The sequence below is a fragment of the Syzygium oleosum genome, unplaced genomic scaffold (genome assembly GCF_021117445.2).
Source record: "Syzygium oleosum isolate NSW1041296 unplaced genomic scaffold, Sole_v2.1 Sole_v2.03, whole genome shotgun sequence".
Taxonomy (NCBI): Eukaryota; Viridiplantae; Streptophyta; class Magnoliopsida; order Myrtales; family Myrtaceae; genus Syzygium; species Syzygium oleosum.
Window position 1 is genome coordinate 6133147 of NW_026607487.1, and position 22024 is coordinate 6155170.

General features: G+C 40.8%; 1 protein-coding gene across 3 annotated transcripts in view; it reads right to left on the bottom strand.

The window, feature by feature from the left end:
• The window catches only part of LOC115680913 (putative disease resistance RPP13-like protein 1), an 81068-nt gene extending 59829 nt beyond the window's left edge, over positions 1-21239 (bottom strand). For all 3 annotated transcript variants that reach the window (XM_056309441.1, XM_056309443.1, XM_056309442.1), the window contains exon 1: positions 17083-21239. In XM_056309441.1, coding sequence (XP_056165416.1) covers positions 17157-21230 — 4074 coding nt within the window. In that variant the 5' untranslated portion in view covers positions 21231-21239 and the 3' untranslated portion in view covers positions 17083-17156. The remainder of the gene's footprint in view (positions 1-17082) is intronic.
• Between the last annotated feature and the right edge of the window lie 785 nt (positions 21240-22024).

The window sequence follows — 22024 nt, forward strand, 5'->3', positions numbered from 1 at the left end:
TGGATTAATGCCATGAAAAATCTCAAATTGTATATTTGTGATAAATTTACTTCGAATTAATTTTTTAACCACAAAAAACCCTAAACCGGTACATCTGTTATAAATTTACCCCAAACTAATTTTTTGACCACCGAAAACCCTAAAGAGATATATTTGTAACAAATTTACCTTCCGTTAAATTGGATTAATACCATGAAAAATCACAAATTGGTAAATTTATGATAAACGGAGGGATAAAACTTCAAACTAGTACACCTATCAACTGTCACGTGTCATCTAACTCAGCAATTTGACGGTAAAATTTAACAAAACTAATAAAGGGTAAATTTATCACGGGTGTACCAGTTTGGTATTTTTTGTAGTCAAAAAATTAATTTGTGATAAATTTATCACAGATATACCAGTTTGGGATTTTTGTTAGTATTAACACTATTAAAAAAAACTATTTATTTCCTTTCTCCTAATAATGGCGGACAAGGACAAGGAGCAGGTTTTGGACTAGTGCTCAATCCATGTTTGGCCTTTGGCGGTGGAGGAAAGAATCGAGACATAGACATTGGTGGTGGTAACTGAACAGTAAAGTACAAAAACTTTTTTATGGGCCACCTTTGCTATTACTCGATTTTATTTATGGGGCAATCTGCTATCAAGTTTTCAGCTTCTCAAGTAATTGACCGGTCTTTAGTTAAGGCCTTAACTAAGGTTATGCTACGGTGCTCCATAGTTCATACCCATCTCCTGTTTCTTCCTCGTCATTTGGGTCTCTGTTTACTAAATCTCGGCCATTGATAATCAAATACTCTAGCAATCTTTCTCCACCGATTGCTCTTTGACGCTCCCCTTCCTTTGTTCTATTTTTGCACTTAAATCTCTACACCCTTATTCGTCTCTCATCGTTCATTTCATTTGATTTAATTTCATCGGAAAAAGTTGGTCGGAAATGAGACCCTAGCCACCGAAGGCTGGAATCAGAAAAAGGGCTGTTCTTTCAATTTCTCCTTTTTGCGCCATCCATCATCCTCATGCATCACAAAGATCATGGCATAGTCGTCTCACTGATGCAGCCACGTGAACTTCATCACATTATCAAACGAGGGAGAAGTTAATATATATATATATTTAGTTTACGTAGACCGATATCATCGTACGATCATTGAACGTATCGTGCCCAACCATATTCCATATTACACGAGAACTCGATGCATTAAAAGCTGAATAATTTACGTAGTTAGTTGGTCAACAAGTGTCCAGAAAGACTAGTTAACAAAATCATATTTAAATGATGGCAAGAAAAAAATTGTTGCTTTCTCTTCGTTACTGTCGTTGCTACCCAGCTTCACTCTCTGAAAGACACATTATGCATTAGATTAGCGGCAAAAAATTGAGTGACCGTGGATCGAATTAAATTGCAAACCTTCAAGCACCATTTTCTTTTTCTCTCTTCTACAATGTTCATATCCATAATGAAGATTCTTCCTTTTATTTGGTCCGTGGGTCATATTAAAATATGTTTATTGTTTTGTCAACCTAACTACAATTCGTCCACAAGATAAATATTTTATTTATAGTTTGTACGTTATTGTTTCTGGCCCCCTCTCTTGAACCAGCTAAATACAGGGTGTCAAGAGATACTTGTTTATGGAGAAATTACAAGGCTCATGTTGAGATGCAGTCCCATTCTAAATAACGTGCATGCTCTTCGGGGTGAAGTGCACCCTTTACGGTGAAGTGCCTGCTTCTTCTCATGATAACACACGCTCCCGTTCACGTCAAGTGCACATTCTTTAAAGGCCAAGTGCATCCTTCTTAGGGTCGAGTGAACACTCATTATAGTCAAGACTAAGCTCCTTCTAGCGTCTGGATGAGAAATGTGCCTCTTTCGATTAGATACTCAGCTCCTCCATTTTTCATAGCTTAAGTACTTTAGACTTGACCATATTCATCGCAACGCATAGCAAGGTCTATAATCCTTCAAACACGAAATTGAGCATGAGAAAATTGATAGGGTATTCACTTCAATCAAATGCTATACTATGGAACATTAGCTTATTAAGATAGACCAAACACAACCGTAGAAGTTAGGTAGTTTAATTTGTGAGTTCCGAAAGGTCGTTGGTCATAGGAACATTATTAAAATGTCATCATTCTTCAAAATTTCAATATTTAAGTGTTATATTCAAAGTTTTTATCATTTCTTAATACTGTTATACTTAAACGGTGTAATATTGAATGTGATTCACAATGACGCTCTAGACCTTTCATTTTATTCTTGAGAATTTCTTTTCACCAGAAATTTTATTCTTTAACTCGAATTCAATAATATTGGTAATCAAATAAATCCAGTTCTTGACAAGAAAATGCTAATCGAGTTCGTGGTTAGGTAGTATCTATGAATTATACTCGAAATTTATCCATGTTAGATCCCCAGTGAGCCATGTAGGACAACTAACGATAAATGGATAGTCACGTCAACAATTTCAGGCGAAAATTGACTGGAAAGATTATATTGGTAAAATTAAAAGATATAAGACTACATTGAAACCAAACAATAAACTTCTTTAAGATTGAATTGATAATTTTCCTGTTTGAAAAGTTTCGGCATTAAATTAATCACCGTACAATAATTATGATAGTGTTATCGTTCTTATCCTGGTATTTTTGGATGAACTTTTCAAGCTCACATGTCCATAATTTTTTTATTCGGACAAATGTAAGGTCCACAGTCCACTGCAGGTCCCTAAGAGGACAATACTATCCGCTTCTCCTTTTGCTTTTTTCTTCAAAAGTGACACTAATGCCGTGTGTTTCACATGGGCATGTGACGTTTGATTGATTGGCTGATCTTTTGTGAACTTAGGACCATCTTGGTCTTTCCACGTCTCGCATGTCCCATCCGTTGGTTTATTCGGACACGAAGTCTTAAAGTTTGTATAATAAGGCCCACCCTCCACTACAGGTCCTTTAGAGGATAATAATGTCTGCTTTTCCTTTTGCCTTTTTCTAAAGTAACACTAATGTCACAAATCCTTTACAGCTAATAAAGTGGCAACGTTTCACGTGGTAATAAGAAAGTGCACGCTCCACTATAGGTCCTCAGAGGACGTGACAATATTATCTCCTTCCCCTTTTGCTGTTTTTCCAAAGTAACAACGATGTGGCGAATCGTTTGCAGCTAAGACAATGGCACGTTTCACGGCGTTTGATCGAACATGAAAAAGATGAGTAATTGTACTAATAACCATGGTTTTTTATATCAAAATAATCGCAATTTTCTTTGAATTAATACCATGAAAAATTTCAAACTGATATATTAATGATAAATTTACGTCAAACTAATTTTTGGATCATCAATCTCTGTTAGCTTTCGTCAAATTTTGCCGTTAAAAAAATGAATAGGATGACACATGGCAGGTGACGTGGCAAATCCACGTGAAAATCTATGAGTTAATACCACGAAAAATCCCAAACTGATACATTTGTAATAAATTTACCTCGAACTAATTTTTAGATCACCAAAAACCCCAAATTGGAATACGCGCAACACATTTACCCACCATCCGCTTCCGTAAAATTTTATTATTAAATTTAGCAAGAACTCTAGATCATCTTTCTCTCCATCGAGTCCTTCATCGTCGTCTTTGTCTATGGTTGTGGAAATTGGAAACTAGCGAGAACTCTTCAGTAACACTTTTAGTTAGGGGTGTCAAAAGTACCCGCTCAAACATGACCCGACCCGAACCGACCCGATCCAAACAGGAAATTTTCATATTGGGTCGGGTTGGCCTTAACTTGTTTGGGTAACAGTAAAAACAAAACTTAAACTTGTTTTGGATCTACCCGAACCCTCCCGAAACAAGCCCACCCGAAACAAACAAGATCCATTTGTTCTTCTTGTTCCAAGCGCGCCGGAAAGGCAACCACCGTTCATTCGTGCCCGTCCAAGTCCAACGAACTCAGTCCTCCTCCTCCCTCGCTCGCCTCTGCACTCCGACCTTCGATTCCGGTGCGCAGTTCTCGAGCTCCCGCGCACCTGTCGATCCGAGCCGTCCGGTGAAATCGCCTCGCCGGCGCCGCCGCCATGGGCTGCTCCTCTTCGCTTCCGGGTAAATCCCTCCATCCGCCGTTCGTGTTGTCCGCGACTTTTTTTCGTCGCCGCCGAGCTGAATTTGAGCTTGAGCTGATCTCCGGTCGCCGCGCATTCCTCCGGTTGTGCCGCATGCCGTTGGTTGTCTCCGGGAGGTTGTCCCATGTTTTTTGGAGTCGCGTCTGTCCTGCTTTGTATTTTGGAAGTAGTCGAGTGTGTAGATCGTGGCTAGGGCTTGGCAAATTTCGATGGGCGAACTTGTTTGCCCGATGGCTGCGAGATTGTGAAGTTGCCAGGGACTTTGAGTATCATTCGCGATTTGATGAATGCCTCTGGTTAGTGAATCGGCTCTGTGATTGATTGGCTCGACATTCGGGTTATTGCAGATAGGGCTTACGGAAGATTGAGCGGGCTCAATGCGGAAGCAGTTCGATGAATGATGCAAAGAACCTGTGTGTTAAGGTACGCTTGCTACATGCGATCGTTTCTTTCTTTTTGTTCGGTCATTATGCTTGTATGAAATCTTATATCTAGGTGGCACTTGCCGTGATCAAGGTGGCGACATTGATTGCTTAGAAATCTTCTGCTTAGTAGGATGATGGTGTCTTGATATGCAACATACTCATAGTCATTGCTGCTTCATATAGCTTTGGCATCTGAACATCTTGTCTAGTGTTCATTTTATTTGCATCGTATTTTAGCATTTTCTATCCGATCTGGTAGGAGCCAGGGACTTTGAGCTTTGCAAGATTCTACAACAGTTAAGTTTGAAATATGGGACACTGTTGGTCAAGAGAGGTATTAAATTGTGCTATATTTGTTTTCTTTAATATTTTCATATTTTAAAAAGTGGGGTGACGGAAACTTCCTTCAACCCTTTATCTATCACAAACACAGAGAAGGATTTACTGGTTTTCCTTATACAGGTATGCTGCCCTGGCCCCACTTTACTATCGGGGTGCTGCGGTTGCAGTAGTGGTTTATGATATAACAAGCCCAGAATCGTTTCAAAAAGCTCAGTACTGGGTAAAGGTAGGCGCTCGGGGATTGCAGCAGTTATATTTTAATGCATACTTTTCTGTATACCTCTTTCTTTATAGTGAATTTTGATGGAAGTTGTTGGAGATTGATCCACAAAAACCTTGCAAGCATGACTAAACACTGACTGGGTTTTAAAGTGAATAGCAAGTACCACCTTTATTTTTTTTGACAGAATGATGTATGGTATGAAAAGAAAGCAGGATTTCATATTCTCTGTGGTGAAAGCTGGTGTTAAAATGGGTTGTTAACCTGTGTAAATAGGAATTTCTCGTGCCGTCATCATCTACTTCTGTACTTCTTTGTTTGAACAGGCGAACAAGACAACCCAAGTTCTGTTTTCGGGGTGTCCTTCTTAAGAGAAGATGTAGGTGGTCAAGCAAAAATCTAAAACACGAACCCGACCCGACCCGAACACGACCCGACCCGACCCGACCGCGCAACTATATCATGTTCGGGTCTTGTTTCGGGTCGGGCCAAGCAAACATATGCATTGTTTCGGGTCGGGTCGGGTATCATGAAAACCCGTCCCGACCCGACCCGTTGACACCCCTACTTTTAGTAACTCTAGTGGTACTCTTGACAAAGTGGCTTGACCAAATACCACTATATGGCCTAATCACTACCTAATGTGGCATCTTGAGTAAAACATTAACGATGGATTAAGCCCTTGTGAGTTTTACTTAACCGTCTGTTAATACTTCTTTTTCAATGTGAGAGTAAGCAGTGTCTTTTCACAGGTGGTATGCAATATTTGTTGGAATCCCGAACCCCATTCAAAAGAGGGTATTGAGCATTTGAGGTGGCAACTTTTTTTGATAAACCTACATCAATGAACAAAGCAATCCGGCCAAGTTGTGATAAGCAATCGAGTTTATTTTCTAGATTTCTCTCCTCTATATGATCAATAGCTGAATTTTTTTTCTTGCTAATTCACTACAAAATTTTACCAAGAAGAAAAAGGCTTTTCTATTAAAGTAAAATTATTGCGACCATTAATCATAGGCAATATCATTATATGCAAAGATCTCTTAATATTAGCAAACACAATTTCATTGGCTGGCTAGTTTGTAGAGACAAACTACTGACAGCAAAGATCAAAGCCCAATTGTTGACTTCAATTGATATTCAATGTAATTTCTGTAGGGCTGGTATAGAAAACTAAATAGACTTATTCTTCCGGTGTGAGTGGACAAGAAGCACATGTTGCAATATCTTGGCACAACAAGGGATTAGTCACTCTCTAGAATGATGGAATGAGGAACTTCAATGGATGATTAGGACAACAAAGGCGAAAGATTTGGCAGCATGACTCCTCAAGGTATCTTTTCTAGCAACCATATATTGCATCTGGATAAAGTGCAACCGTAAACGGTTTCAAAACAAGTAAATTGACATTCATATTATTTTGGCTAAGGTGCGTAAAATTGTAAGAGGTAAAGCTTCACTCTACCAAAAAACTAAACCTTCATTAACAAATGTTGTATTAGCTACTCTATGGAGACTTACTACTTCTATCTTTTCGAATTATTAACTCTATTTGTAATGTTGAGAAATGCCTCTAAGCTAATATACTTCATCTACTTTATAATACTTACCTTTTACACCAACAAAAAAAAAACAATAGTAAAAATCCCAACTTAGAGCGTTTGACCCTTTTTTTTCAAAATTTTAAAAAGTTATGAATTTTATTTTTTTTTCTTTTCCTTTTCCTTTTCTTTTTCCTTTTCTTCTATTTTCCTTCTTTTCCTTCTTTTTTCCTTTCATTGTGCCCGGCAAGCTCGCCAACCACTGGGCGAGGCCATTGTGGCTGCGAGTGAAGGCAGCCTTGCCCACGTTTGGCAAGGCTTTGCCCAGACCATCATGGCTGCTGGTGAGGCCGCCTTGCCCATGTCTGGACGTAGGAACTATGCTCCTCCGTGACTTCCTTACCTCCGACCCCTATTGCCTTTGCCTTCATCATCGTTTGAGCCCTACTTTCCCGTGCTCTGTCAGGGCTTCTTTGTCTCTGCTGGTAGAGGCGCTTCCACATCGCTTTGCTTCTACACAGAATTCTTAGATTCGTGTTCGTTAATCATATGCTTTGTGTTCATTTTCGAGTGAAGGGATCGTACAAAGGACTGCAGCCAAAGAGAGATCTCATCGCCGACTAGGTCTCGAACAACGATGAATTCATTCAAAGCTTGCCTATTTACATCCAAGGTGTGTCCCTGTTGGCTATCCTTTTCAATCACTCGTAGCTGGCAAGGCCATGGTGAGGCTGGCCTCGCTCAGATCTAGGCAAGATGGCCTCGCCCACAGTTGCAATGGCTTTGCCCACATTTGGGCGAGGGTTGCGGAGCTCGCCGGCACAGTGAAAGGAAAAAAAAAAACCAAAAAAATTATTAAAAAAAAAGTCCATATCAACGCCGGTTGTGCCATGTAGAACCGCTGGCGTCCACGACAGTGATTTCCTGCCTAAATTGACTAGATGGACTCAATTTGGTAAAATGTGAAAAAGTTTAGGACTAAATTGACATAATTGAAAATTTTATGACTAAATTGACACAAATACAATATGTTTAGGATTTTTTTGGTAGTTTTCCCCTTAAAAAAGCATCCCATTATTGAATTTATAGCACTAAAATTGATTCTATGTGATGCCATAGTCCTTATGTCATTCCTCAGCTATTTGACCTCATCCGGTTTATAATTAGAACCGTAAAACAAAGGGAAAATCAAATTAAGAGCGATGATCACACAAAACGCCAGATTATAGGCTTGAGGCTCCTTCCTCAGGATTTTGCTTCCGCTATACTTTTCTAGCTCAATTAAAGTTAAATTTTGGCTATTCGATGCTGGGCTTTAGCGGTGGAGGAAAGAATTGAGACTTAAGACACTAGCGGTGGTGATTGGCCAAGCAAAGTAGATATAATAGACAAAAAAATTATCCATCTCTACGTTTGTATATATGCACTTTTTTATGGGTCACCATTTGAATATATACTCTCTTTTTTTCAAAAGTCCAATATTCTTGTCTTGATTGAGGCCACCGGCAAGTCTTTTCTTTTAATATCTAGTTTTGGCCAATGATGACTTAAAGCAGTCTGCTAAGAAAGTCTTCAGCTTCCAAAGAAATTGACTGGTGCTTAGTTAATAAGTAAGGTTAGGTTACGGAGTTCCGTAGTCCATACCCATCTCTTCTTTCTTCCTCGCGATTTCGGTCTTTGTTTAAAGTTCTAAATCGTTGGATTGCTAGCGCTAAATCTCAGCCATCGATAATCAAATATTCCAGCAAAAAGTTGCTGGTTTTCCTTTCTCCATTGATTGCTCTGCGACACTCCCCTCTTCCATCATCATTTTTTGCACTCAAATCTGTTTTGCTCCTTTTTCTCCACGGCACAACCATTCTTCCTCCGTCTCTTGTTTTTCTTCCGCATATGCTGTTCTTTTTCATCGTTCTCTTGGCCTAATTCCCTAAAAAACCCTTAACTTTAGGTTAAGTCCCAAATCTGTCCCGATCTATTTTTTATCTAAGAAAAAACCCTAAACTTTAGGTCCAGCCCCAAATCCACCCCGAACTTTTTTTTGTTTTAGAAAAAACCCCAAACTTTAAGTCCAGTCCTAAATCTGCCCCGAATTTTATTTTGTGTAAAAAAATTCACCAAAATTCAATTTATTTTAAAAAATATACCTCATGATCCAATTCCAACTTGATGTGGCACTTCCACGTCAATAACAAATCCACATCAACAAAATAATGGGGCTTTTTTTTAGACAAAGAAAAGTTTGGAGCAAATTTGGACTGACCCTAAAAAATAGGTTTTTTTTTTAAATTTAAAAAGTTTTTTGGGGTGGATTTATTATCGTTCCTAACTTTCATATCCTAGAATGGTTTTATTTTGGAGAATTTCAACAATTTTTATTTGGTTTGATTTGTTATTGAAGTCAAAATGCGACGTCGGTCTGTACCTATCGCTCCATTACTTTGCTGATATGGATTTGTTATCGACGTGAAAGTGCCATGTCCAGTTGGAACTATATCACAGGGGTATATTTTTTAAAATAAATTGAAATTTTCTGATTTTTTTTACATAAAATAAAATTAGGGGTAAATTTGGGACTGAACTTAAAGTTTTAGATTTTTTCCAAGACAAAAAAAAGTTTGAAGCAGATTTGAAACTGGACACAAAGTTTGAAATTTTTTCGGAGATAAAAAAAAGTTCGGATCAGATTTAGGATTTGATTTAAAGTTTGGGATTTTTTTGGGAATTCACCAGCATTCTCTGTCTGTCTGTCCGTCTTTTCGTTTGTTGGTTTTCTCCCGTCGTTTTCTCGCTCTTCCTTACTAGGAAGAAACTGCCGTTCCATTTCATCAGATGATGGTGTGAACCGAAGACTTCTCAAGCACTTAAGTGCTCGTTCTTTCTCGGAAAGAGCTGCCGTCGCATTTCATCGAATGATGGTGTGAACCAAAGACTTTTCAAGCACTTAAGCGCTCGTTCTTTCTCTGAAGGGTCTGCCGTTGCATTTCATCTCGTCTCATTTGAATTTGAATTTCATTTCTTTTGCCTCTAATTCCTCGGAAGCAAGTTGGCTGGACGGGGGACCAACAAGTCTTGGCATCATTGAAGCCACCAAAGGCTCTGTCAGAAGGTAAAGAAGTGGGCCCCGTCTCCAACCCAACCCCGAAACTTTTCTGCTCTATTATTATTGTTCAGTCAGTCAGTCCTTTCTCACCACTCACATCACACGAATTCCCAAATGCACCCATCCGCCATCATCATGTATCACATAGATCATATGGCATCGTGGGTTTTTTGGATGCAGCCTCGTGAACCCCCATCCTGTTATCAAATAAAGAAGCAGTTATTATATACTTTTAGTTCACGTAGAACGAATATCATCGTAATCATTAATCATATTAGTTCCAACATTATTCCACGTAACATAAGAGCTCAATGCATCGAAAGCTCCAAAAAGTATGTAGTTGATTGCTCAACGAGTGTCTAGAAACACTTGATAAAAAAAATCATTTTTAAAATAATGGCCACAAAGGAAATTTTTTTACTTTTCTTTGTTACTGTGGTTGCTACTGAGATTTGCCCTCTGAAAGATACAGTATGCATAAGATTAGGGGGGGGGAAAATAGAGCGGCCCTAGATCGTATTAAATTGCAGACCTTCAAGCTTCATTTTTCTTTTTTCTTTTTTTGGTATTGCATTTTTCTTTTTACCTTTTAGCAAAGCAACAATGACTATATTTGTGTTGAAGCTTCCTCGTTTTATTTGGTATGCAGGGTCAAATGAAATATGCTTTTTGTTTCAATAAATTTAATTAACCTACAAGGTTTTAAGGGACGGTTCCAGAAGTGAGTTAGCACGAGGACGCGGTTCAGGGGGTGGTTCAAGAAACGGGAGCCTGTCAAGAACAAGATTTATTGCGCGAAGCAGAGGAAGACCTCTTCACCTTTCCCAATTGCAAAGCATGGAAAGAAGGGATCAAACATTTTATAGTTTGTATGTTCTTGTTGTTCTTCCGATGCTTTGCGCATGGGCCCAACCCTACGACATAACACCAATACCCTATCCTACTGGAGAGAAGCTCTAAGCACCACCAAACATGAAAGTCAAAAGATTTTTGCATCGGTCGTCTAAGTTCTATCCGTGCATCACCTGGGAACTCGCTATTGAAATTCTGACAACTTGTTCACTTCCTTCTATTATAATGTAGATCTGCTAGGGCGATCAGAGGGATTGCGGCGTGCGGTGGAAGCAAGCTCTGAAAAGATATGTGCCAATATGAGATGTGAGGAATTTTGCGAATTGTTGTTAAATTATGTTTTATCGGGTGGATTTGCGATGGTTAAATTCATAATGAACATGTTTCGTGGTTTAATATTTAGTGGAAGCCAACCTGCAAATGCATAATGACCCAAGTTTCAGTTTGTAAGCATGAACAATTTGAAGCCTCGTGTAAGACTGTCCGACTATTGCATTGCAAGATTCAACCATCAAATTTCAACACTAGAGAAAATGTCGGAGAGAATCAGATGCGCTCTAGGCAATTGATCCTACACGTTAGCTAATGAGGCTGTTTGTGGGATGAAAGAAGCCCATTAGAAGTTAGAACTATCTATGTTAGCGTTGGCGTCGGTGGTGCCACGTCGGATTGCTGGCGTTCATGTCAATGATTTCCGGCTTAGATTGGCTGGATGGACTCAATTTGCAAAAATGTGAAAAAATTTTATGACTAAATTGGTACAATTTGCAAATTGAAAGGTTTATGACTGAATTGGTATAAATTCAATAAGTTTTGGACTTGTTTTGTTCTTTTCCTGTAAAAAAGCATTCCACTATTAAAGTTATAGCAATGAAATTGATTCTATGTGACACTATAGTCCTTATGCCATTCATCCCAGCTATTTGACCTCATCCGGTTTATAATTAGGACATGGAAACAAAGGAAAAATCGAATTAAGAGCGATGATCACACAAAACGCCAGATTATAGGCTTGAGGCTCCTTCCCTGGAGCTTGCTTTCGGTATACTTTTCTAACTCAATCAAAGTTGAATTTGGCAATTAGATGCTGGGCTTTTCAGGATCTTCCTTTGTTATACTGTAATGAAAGCGATTTAATTATGTTCATCGAGACATTTCGGTGCAAGATTTGAACGAATTAGCCGAGGCAAGTCGAACGAAATCGAAATTTGCACTTGGGCTCGTTGGGTTCGAATTCAGTTTTCAAATTACAAAATTAGAGTATTTCAGGCCCAAGTCCAGAAAACCTTCTCAATCTCGCGGGCCTAATTCACAAGAGTTCCCGGTCGGTAATACAAAATCTACCAACGATGTACACGATCTTTGAGGTTATAGCGGCAAACTCATGCAGCAATGGCAATCGCCACTAAAGCCAAATACGCATGAGATGTTTCAAATGTCCTAGTGTAGAAGCATGATCAGCAAAATCCAGAAAAAACGAAAAGATATTACTTCATTTACTCGATAACATTACAAAAAGAGCGAATGTCGAAGATCAGCATTGAATGAAGAGTTTCAACCCTAATATATCTGAAAGCTTTTTAACAGTTGAGTCCGTTTAAATGTGACTGGCAAAAACTTTCTTAAACCGATTCCAGTGGCAGGTGAGGTAGGTCCGAGCTTAAGCCTTCCTCAGAAAAATTGTCCAAAAAGTCTTAAATCTATTTTATCGAGGCATATTCAGTCGTAAACCTTTCAATTGTGCCAATTTGGTCATAAACCTTTTGACGATTTGCCATTATAGTTCTTCCAACCAATTTTGGTCGGAAATCACTGATGTGGATGCCAGCTTCCTAAGTGGTGTGGTGAGCGCTGACAGGGAAAATTTTGCAATTTTTTTCGATTTTTTTTTCATTTCCTTTCCTTTTCTTTTTCTTTTCTTTCCTTTCATTTTTGCCCGCCGACCACAGGCGAGGACCACCCTCGCCTGGGTGACTGTCGCCCACACTAGATCTAGTGAAAAAATTATAAAAAAATTAGAAATTTTTTTAAAAATTGCAAAAATTGTCCAGATTAGCGCTGACAGCGCCACGTAAGACAGTCAACATTCACGTCAATGATTTCTGGTCAAAATTGGCCTGAAGGACTATATTGGCAAAATGTAGAAAGGTTTGGGACTAAATTGATATAATTGAAAGGTTTATAACTAAATTTGCAAATCGTTAAAAGGTTTAGGACTAAATTGGCTGCCGTATAATAGGTTTAGAACTTTTTGGACAATTCCTTTGTTTTTAGTTACAACATTGCTCGCACAAGTTAGCCACGAAACTCACATCGTCGCCAAAACCATTAAATCTCCGCTATTTCTAGGGATGAACATATTTTAGTGCCAGGCGCAACTTTCTTTGCCAAAATATGTTGTGACGCGGGTCTAGCAACGAAGCTTCGTGACGAGGGGTCTTGTCGCTAAAAGCTCCAGTTACATGATACATATCAAGTTCTGGCGACGGATTTGCTTGGCCGACACAGGCCCTTTTTCTAGTGAATCTAATGTTGGAGTATGTGTATAGATGTACCGCCAGGTAGAAATCCATTAGTGTAGGCCTTATCTTCCGACAGATGAAATATCACATTCTTATGTTCAAAGCGTGCATATGATGTCCTAGGAGCTTGCTGTCCGTATGTATTTGTGCAGTGAAGGAGGATTTTTTGATCTCATTTGGATGATAAACTTGTATTGTGGTTGATGGGGTCTTCGTTCTGTTGAAGTAGCTACCGGCGCTTTTTGTTAGGTCTCCTGCGAGTGTTGCTGTCGACCTATTCTCATATTGGACAATAGCGTGCATAGATGAAAGTTGCCCTCTTTGAGGTAAAGTAAGTGAGTATTTCGAGCTAAATCTTCACTGCATCATGTTGACATCTTCTCAGCTTGCCATCCATGCTTTGAGAGTGTAAAATATCACCCGTCGTTCTATCGGTAGAGAGAGAATGACGTCGCTAATTTGCAACGAAAAATTACTCGTCGTTAATTTGCGACGAAAACCGAATTCGTCGCTAATTTGCGAAGAAAAAAAAATTACTCAAATTCCCATGAAATCAAGAGTCGGGGAAAGGCCACACGAATCGTTCCGTAGAACCAAGAAAAGAAAAAACACCCCCCATTGCCTCAACACATCAAAAACAACACAATGCGCAGAACCATCACAAACGAAAACCCGAGCACGAGGGAACAACAAACGGCGATTCAAACCTGATGCCCTGGCGAGACCCGGAACGAAAACCCGAGCTAACCGCGAAGAACACGACGGCGCCCGGCGCCGAAAGGGGGAGGAACCGAGCAAGATTCCAGGGTTGGAGTCAAGCTACCAGTGCTGCGTACCTCGATGGATGATGGATCAGTGGGAGATTGCGAGGGCGAGCCACAACACTTTCTCTCTCTTCTGCGCCTCTGCTCTTCGCCACAGATTTGGGCGACGGCGAGGTCGAGCGGCGGCCATGGCGAGGTCGAGCGGTGGCCATGGCGAGGCTGCTCGACCTCCCCCAGATCTGGGTGAGGTTGAGCGGCCTTGCCATGGCTGCTCGACCTCGCCGTCGCCACAGATCTGGGTGACGGCGAGGTCGAGCGGCCTCGCCATGGCCGCCGCTTGACCTCGCCTAGATCTGGGGGAGGCCGAGCAGCCTTGTCATGGCCGCCGCTCGGCCTCCCCTAGATCTGGGCGAGGTCAAGCGGCCTCGCCAGTGCCGGCGAGGGCCAGCCTCGCCCATGGCCGACGAGGTCGACTCGCCGGCCTCCGGCGACCGGCGAAGAAAATAAGGAAAAAGAAAAAGAAAAAGAAAATTATAAACATAAAATTCGAAAAAAAATAATTAAAAAATTAGCGACGAATTTTGCCACGAATATAGTTCGTGACTAATTAGCGACAAATTTTGCCACGATTAATTAGCGACGAATTTTGCCACGAATATATTTCATCGCAATTTAGCGACGAAAATTGAAATTTTTCGTCGCTAAATTTTGCGACGCCGAATTGGCGACTATATTTTTTTCGTCGCAAATTCGTTTAGCGACGAATTTTGCCAAATTTTTCGTGGCAAAATTCGTCGCTAAAACCTACTTTTTTCGTAGTGAATATAAAGAACGGAAATCGCATTTAGGTAGTTGCATCTCAGGAATAGTTTTAATCCCGTTTAGTTTAAGATTGCATTTAGGGAATTGTCTCAGTACATGTTTCGCTTTTAGGTTCCATTTATATGCTATGAAAGGTTCAATACAACCACACATAAAAGCGACATCATTCCTACCGTACCGTGACTGTAAATCTATTTCTCAAGAGTTGCCCTAAAACTAGTCCATCATTTACATAGCTGAAATGGAGCGGCTAAAAGTCTCGGATGTGTCATGTTTAAATATCAAAGACGAAGCCAGAACGTAAATAACATTTGCCTCACCAGGAGTCACCCGCTTTAATACCGATCGGCTTTTCATTCAAAAATGCTAATTTACTAGCAGATTGCTTGAGAAAACAGTAACCTGCAAATGCAATAAGAAACGAAGCTTTGAATTCTGAACATCTATCCCGTGTCCTCGTCAAAGCCGGAAGGAATAACATATACTAGAAGTACAATGATGCATAACAACATAGAAATAAACAAGAAATAAAGCCATGTCTTGGCACATTAGGGGAGAACCACACAAGTTTGTGCCTGTCAACATTAGCACTCTTGTTTCTGACAATTCCCCAAGCAACAAAAGAGTTAAGGCAACCATTTGAAGAAGTTGTGCCTACTACTTTGTCTGCAGCGGAGGAACTAGGAAAAACACCACAAACTGCAGCTTGGAAGGGAACCAACTCTTCAGACCTAGCAGCGGGCCAGTTCCAATGAGAGTTACAAATTACAGCAGATACTTTGGCCTGCAAAGGAAGAGAAGAGTCTTAAGTTATTCTCCGTGAGAAATGATCCGGTGAGATCCCAGCATGGTGCCACAAGTCATACCAAAGAGAAATATATCTCCATTGCCCACTATATATCTAATATGGCGTTTAAAAATATGAGGACTCTTCATAACTTCTTCCAAGCATAATAGGCAGCATCCTGCTTACGGTCAAGATGCTACCCATACAACCAGGCAAAACATAGAGACCCACATCTCAACAAAATACTTCACAGACACTTCAAAATACAAGCAAGATTTCCCAAATCCAGTCTTCGAATGCCAAGCCTCCAAACTGCTTAGGAAGACAGACAGTGTCCCATCTAACTTTTGCTCCCTCTTTGGCATCAGAATTTCCCATCCAAAGGAAAGCTCTACAGTTTAGCTCAACCATTTCAATTACTTTCTTGGGCAGCAAAAAGAGTTGAGACCAATAGTCAACCAGACTATAAATAACAGATTTAATAAGCTGAATGTCATCGGCATATGAGTGGCTTTTAACTGTCCAAGCTTTAAATCTTTTTGTAATTTGATGATTTTATGAGATTGTATGAAAGTCTTTCAGACCATCCAAAATAACTAGAAGAATGAACCAAACAAGAACATAGGGTTGGCGTTGGCTGATTGGTCATGCTGTTTGATTAGATTGCTGCATATTAGACAAATGCATTTTTTAAAGCTTAAGCAATTAGGAAACGTGCCAAACAATGTATATATAACGTATAACTTAACACTCCCCTTGCTATTTATTCATCATATAAATCATGTCCAGACTTTAGATTCATCTAGCGGATCGAACATCAGGGCAAAAACAAGACACTTATTGAACAGGGAAAGAGAACATGTACATACCTCTGTCCCCGTGAGTCATTCGAGAACCAACTAATCATGGGAAAAGCTTCCACGAAAGTTCGAGATGTTAACAAGAAAGCTAGCCCGCAGTGGCATGTTCCCTGCTTCGTCTCTACAGTGAGGAGCAATCTCACGTCCAGGGTCCCCCTTCAGCATCTTCTCCTCCTAAGACTTAATACCGGTGAGGCGGTGATGGCGAAGGAAAGGGTACCGACCAAACTTCACCAATGGGAATTCCAGTGTAATTTGCAACGCAAGCAAGATGGAGAGAATCTTGGGCAATGAGACTCGAGCGTAGCGATGACAAAAGAGTTGGTGGATGAGGGAGCGCAGAAAAACTGGTGGAATGCCAAAAAAATAAAAAATTAGCCCGTCGACAACATGCCTGGGATTTTTTCACGACAATTTACGCCGGACCGATGAGATCACGGGGGGAAGAAAGCATTTCAATTGGGGGGGGTGGAACTGGTACCAAATCTGAAGAGAGAATTTGACAGCGAGTAGAAATCAATACCTGGTTTTTACCCAAAATATATATTTATATCGAGGGGCCATCGAAATCTTCGCGAGGTCGAGAGGAACAGAGCCGAAAGAAGAAGCGGAGAGAGGCGGTGATTGTGATGGTGATGGTTACGCCCAAAAGAAGCTGCTTCTTCAAGCTTACTACTAAATCTTCTATAAAAAATTAAAATACGGAACCCCCTTTTCAAAAAACGCCAAAGCTCAGATAATATTAAAACCCCCCTATCTCTTCCCCGCATACATAGCATTCGAGTCCGAATCGTCTTTTTAAGTAAATGACCAGTTCATGTAATCGAGCAATGAAACACACGGGATTTCTCGGATGAGGGGCCAATAGCAGCCAGTGGGTTTCCTGCATCGCTCCTCTAGAATCCCACATCTACTGATCAATAATTGTTCTAGTGAGGGAGGGAGGCCATCTTGGGGCAACTTTCTCAGCTTCGGGCATTTTTCGATCCGTAATCTCTTGAGAGAGGGAGGGAGACTGCTGGACAGTCTTTTCACGTTCTGCATACCTAGGATTTCGAAATGGAGCAGAGAGGAAGGGAGCGGAAGCCGAAGATCCTCCTCCTCTCCCACTCCTCCAATGCTGCCGTCGATCTCCAGCTTTTCAAGGGAGGTGAGGGACGTAAGCCACTCTCTCACCGGCTGCTTCATATTCCAGCATTTCTCTGCATTAAGACTCTGTAGCTGGGGCGGCAATCCTCCATCGGGGAAGCGCGTAATACTCTCGCACTCTGAAATTGCTAGTTCACGGAGATATGGAAGTCGATGCAACTGATTAGGTAACGATTTTATCTTCGGACACTTATTAAGAGAAAATCTCGAGATACTTGGAGGAAGAGGAGGGAAGCACTCCAGGTCTAGTGCAAGACAGTCGTACAATACTAAGAAAGTGAGATGGGACAGTGTATGCATGCACGGAGGTAAACTTCTCAAATTATGGCAACCCCAAATGCCCATCCTTTGAAGCGACCGAAGACAATCTACATTTATATCCGTGAGCGACTCCACTCCATTGCAGGACATAATTTCAAGCGTCTTGATGGTCGCAGTTAAAAATCTACCCTCGCTGAACATAGAGGCTGGCAGAGAATCGCATTCGCCGATTGTTAATTTTTGCAGACAAGACATCATGTCAATGCGGTTATTCCTACTGCTGCTGTTGCCACTGCTTGGTTCATCCGGATGAATACTTAATCCTCTGGGTAAAGATTGCAACATTTTGCAGCCTTTGACATTTAATGATATCACCGATGTCGGTATACCTGTTTCGGGGAAGGATACGAGTTTTGGACAATTATCGACCGTCAAGTTTATAAGAGAGGAGAGGGTGTGCATTTTGCTTGGGAGCTTCTCTAAATTGGCGCAATTTGTCAATTTGATAATCTCGAGGGTGCTGGGCAGCTCTATATCTCCTTCTCCAGTCGCAAAGTATATGAATTCAGGACAACTTTTGACGATTAAACTCTTTAGGCAAGCGAGATTCCCAATTACATCTCTATCTTGCCACAAGTACATTAGCTTTTCACAACTTCCCATCTCCAACTTCTCCAGTTTGATCAAGGAGCTTGTAAACCCATGACTTAAGCTAGTTAGGTTAGCAACATCTTCTATAACAAGAGTGGTTAGAGATGTCAGATTCACCAAACTCTTCAGCAGCCCCTCATTACAACCTCCAAACTTTAATTTCTTCAGAGATGGAAGGCTCGTGATAGAGGGCAAGGCATCCATACGAGGGCAAGAGCTGATTTCAAGCTCTATGAGGGAGCTTGGTTGACTAGGCAATCTTCCGATCAACATAGGGCAATCCCGAATGACGAGATGCTCAAGACGAGGGAACAAGACTCCTGCTTCTTCAGTGCCGACCCAGTGAGACCAGTCCTCCCACAATGTCATGTCCTTGAATTCTAGAGTAATCAAGGACATAAAAGGACTTCTAGTTCCATAAAATTCAGATCCTACCTTGCATATTGCATTTAAACCTTCGATGTACAGTTCTTTCAGCGAAGATAGTTGCCCAAGTGATGGTAATGCTTTGGCCCTACGACACCCATGTAAACGTAAATGCACTATGTTAACATATAAGGGGCTTCCTAACCATGACGGGAATTCTAGGCCACCGTAGAAAAATATTTTGAGAATTTCAAGGTTTTGGTTAGGGCGAAGAAAGTCGAGGACCTTTGCTTCAAGCTCTTCATCCCGGAAATTCTCAAAATCTAGACACCATTGCATGGTTAATCGGCATATTCCCTTCTTCGTGTATAAATTGGCGTCCGTGGCATCTCTGGCTTCTTGAACCATATGCAAATCAAAGATGCATAATTCCCCTCCAATGTTCTCCAGATTTTTTAACTCCTTCAACCTTGAGCCATTTTCCGTTCCCACTACAAACTTCGACAACATCTCAAGACCTACCAAATTACCTATATTCAGTGGCATCCCTATTAGGCTCCGAGTGTCGGTAATGTCGAGATATCTTAGATTGATCAGTTTCTCTATATCTTCAGGTAATTTGATAAGCTCGTCACAGCCCCGCAGCATCAAAGCCTCTAGGTTGTGCAATGCAACAATTGACTTTGGAAGCATTTCAATATTAGTATACGACAGATTAAGATGTCTTAGGTGCCTCAGTTTGCCAATGCAATCCGGTAACTCTCCGATGCAGTAGTGACTTAATGAAATCACTCTCAAGTACTTCAATGCTTGCAACAAGTCACATATCACTTTCTGGGACAAATAGGAATAAGGGCTAGATTGCTTGCTTAACGATATGAAACTCCTAAGTCCCTTCATTCCATGATATATCTTAAATTTTTCTGGCACAATGTGACCACTGGAAATGAATGAGGCGTGACGAGCTAAATATGCATTATTTTGATCATGCTCAAACTCAATCTCCCCTGAGCTAAAATGGGTTGGACCTGCCACTAGCTTTGCTAGGTCATTCACAAGATCATGCATCAAGAATATTAATTCACTGCTACTCGACTTTTGAAATAACGATCTAGACACTAGCTCGTTGAAATAATTCAAACCTGCATTCCAACGGTCCTTTCCTTCTTTTCCCTCCACCAAGCCCTCTGCAATCCACCAGCGAATCAACTCATCTCGTTGGATTTCATAGTCTTGGGGAAATATAGCACAATAAGCGAAACATCTTCTCAAATAGGAAGGGAGATGGAGGTAGCTAAGTTTTAAAGCCGGAAGGATGTTAATTCTTTCTTCCGGTAGATCCCAAATCTTGCTGTTCATTACAGCTTCCCATTCACGGCGACTGACTTTAGTGCGTAGCAGCCCGGCCAATGCCTTCACGGCTAATGGCAAACCTTTGCATTTTTCTACTATTTTCCAGCCTAATACTTCAAGATCGGTACGACCATCGAAATTTAGGACTCCAAGAGCATGAAATGCAAACAAAGTCATACAAGCATCTGGTGATAGCACTTCGAGAGTTATCGGTCGAGCATGGGCCATTAAAGCAATGTCGAGGTGACGAGTCGTGATAATGATCTTGCTTCCCTTCTCTCCGGATTGAAAAGGCTTCAAGAGGGTTGTCCAGTTGTCATAATTCTCATTCCAAATATCGTCTAATACAACAAGAAACTTCTTCCCCGAAAGGTTTTTCTTGAGCTCATCTTGAAGCCAATTCAGGGTTTTACCTTCACAGGACAAATGGCGGTTGGTCATCTCCAGGATACTCTTTGTAATAGAAAGTACGTCGAAATTATCGGAAACGCAGGCCCATGCTTTCTCATTATAGGTGAGACTATCATCATGGTAGACTTGCTGAGCTAGAGCCGTCTTCCCAACACCCCCCATCCCTACGATGGCAATCACTTCTAGATCCACACATGTTCTATCGTCCTCTATTCGGGTCAGCCATTCGAGGATTTGCCTTTTTTCATCCTCCCTACTAATGAAACAAAGCTCGGTCCCATCCGTAGTGGGAGGCCGCCTATCCAGTCGGCTGTATGCTGATCGCTGCCCATTATTCTCTCTCAGGCTTAGATCATCTTTCAAAGTTATGATCTCCTGTAATCTTTGATTAATCTCTTCTATCTTGGATCTCATTTTGCAGTCGAACATAAATACACACGGGCTCAATCTGAAGCAACAACTTGGAAGAATGGATCGCGCCTTGCTACAACCGGGTTCTACCCTGGACTCGTTCTCCACAAGTTTTGTGGCGAACTCATCAAGCAAGTCGTCGATGTCGTAGGCCAAGTTCCTGAGATCTTCAAGCCATGACTTTACTCTGGGATCGCCGGTCAGTTGCTTGTCCTCTGCGTCATCCAGCACGTGGTCGATCCTGATCAGCCTCTTCTCCCATTTCTTCATTAGCTTATCGATCCCCTTACGCCGCGTAAAGTTGAGCATCTCAGGAGAGGCCAACCTCTGGACCAGCATCGAAAGAAGGGGGCCAAGAAAGAGCTCTGTGATGGGCATGGCTTGGTTCGGGAGTGGCAGCGGATCAAACAAGATGCGCGGATGGTTTGAAACAAAGTGTGCTGAGTGGAGAGGAAACACAAGTTCTTATTTCCAGGACATGTGCATCAAATGATGGTGGGAACCAAAGACTTTTTAAGCATTAAAGTATTCTAACTAGATGGAGATGGCTTTTGTCTTGGTCTGCATCTCTTCAATCCACTTGCACTGAAAAATGGACTTTGAGGCAACAGTCCGTGTAATTGGATGGATCCAATGATAATTGTTGCAGCGATCTGAATTTGAACTATTGAAAAAGGTTGGCCTCATATGGACCTTACTTGATCTAACGATTAAAATTCAATTTAATATGTCTACTAGATTTACTAAATAATTGCTCACATCCAATTTATTGGGATGCAGGGTCAGAAGTAAATTTGTCATATGGATCATTAGCGAGCATCTTGAGCCATATATATTTAATTTTTGGTAAAAAAGGCATATTTAAAATAAAAAAATCAATTTCTAAGCATTTTTTTCACGTAATATCAAAACAGAATGCATTGAAAGCTTAAAAAAATCCATAGTTGATTGCTTAACAAGTGTCCAGAAAGAATCATTAAAAAACTAGTTTTTAAATAATAATTAAAAAATTGTGGCATTGTATTCACCCTTAAATGGTTCCATCCACCTCTAGAGGATTTAAA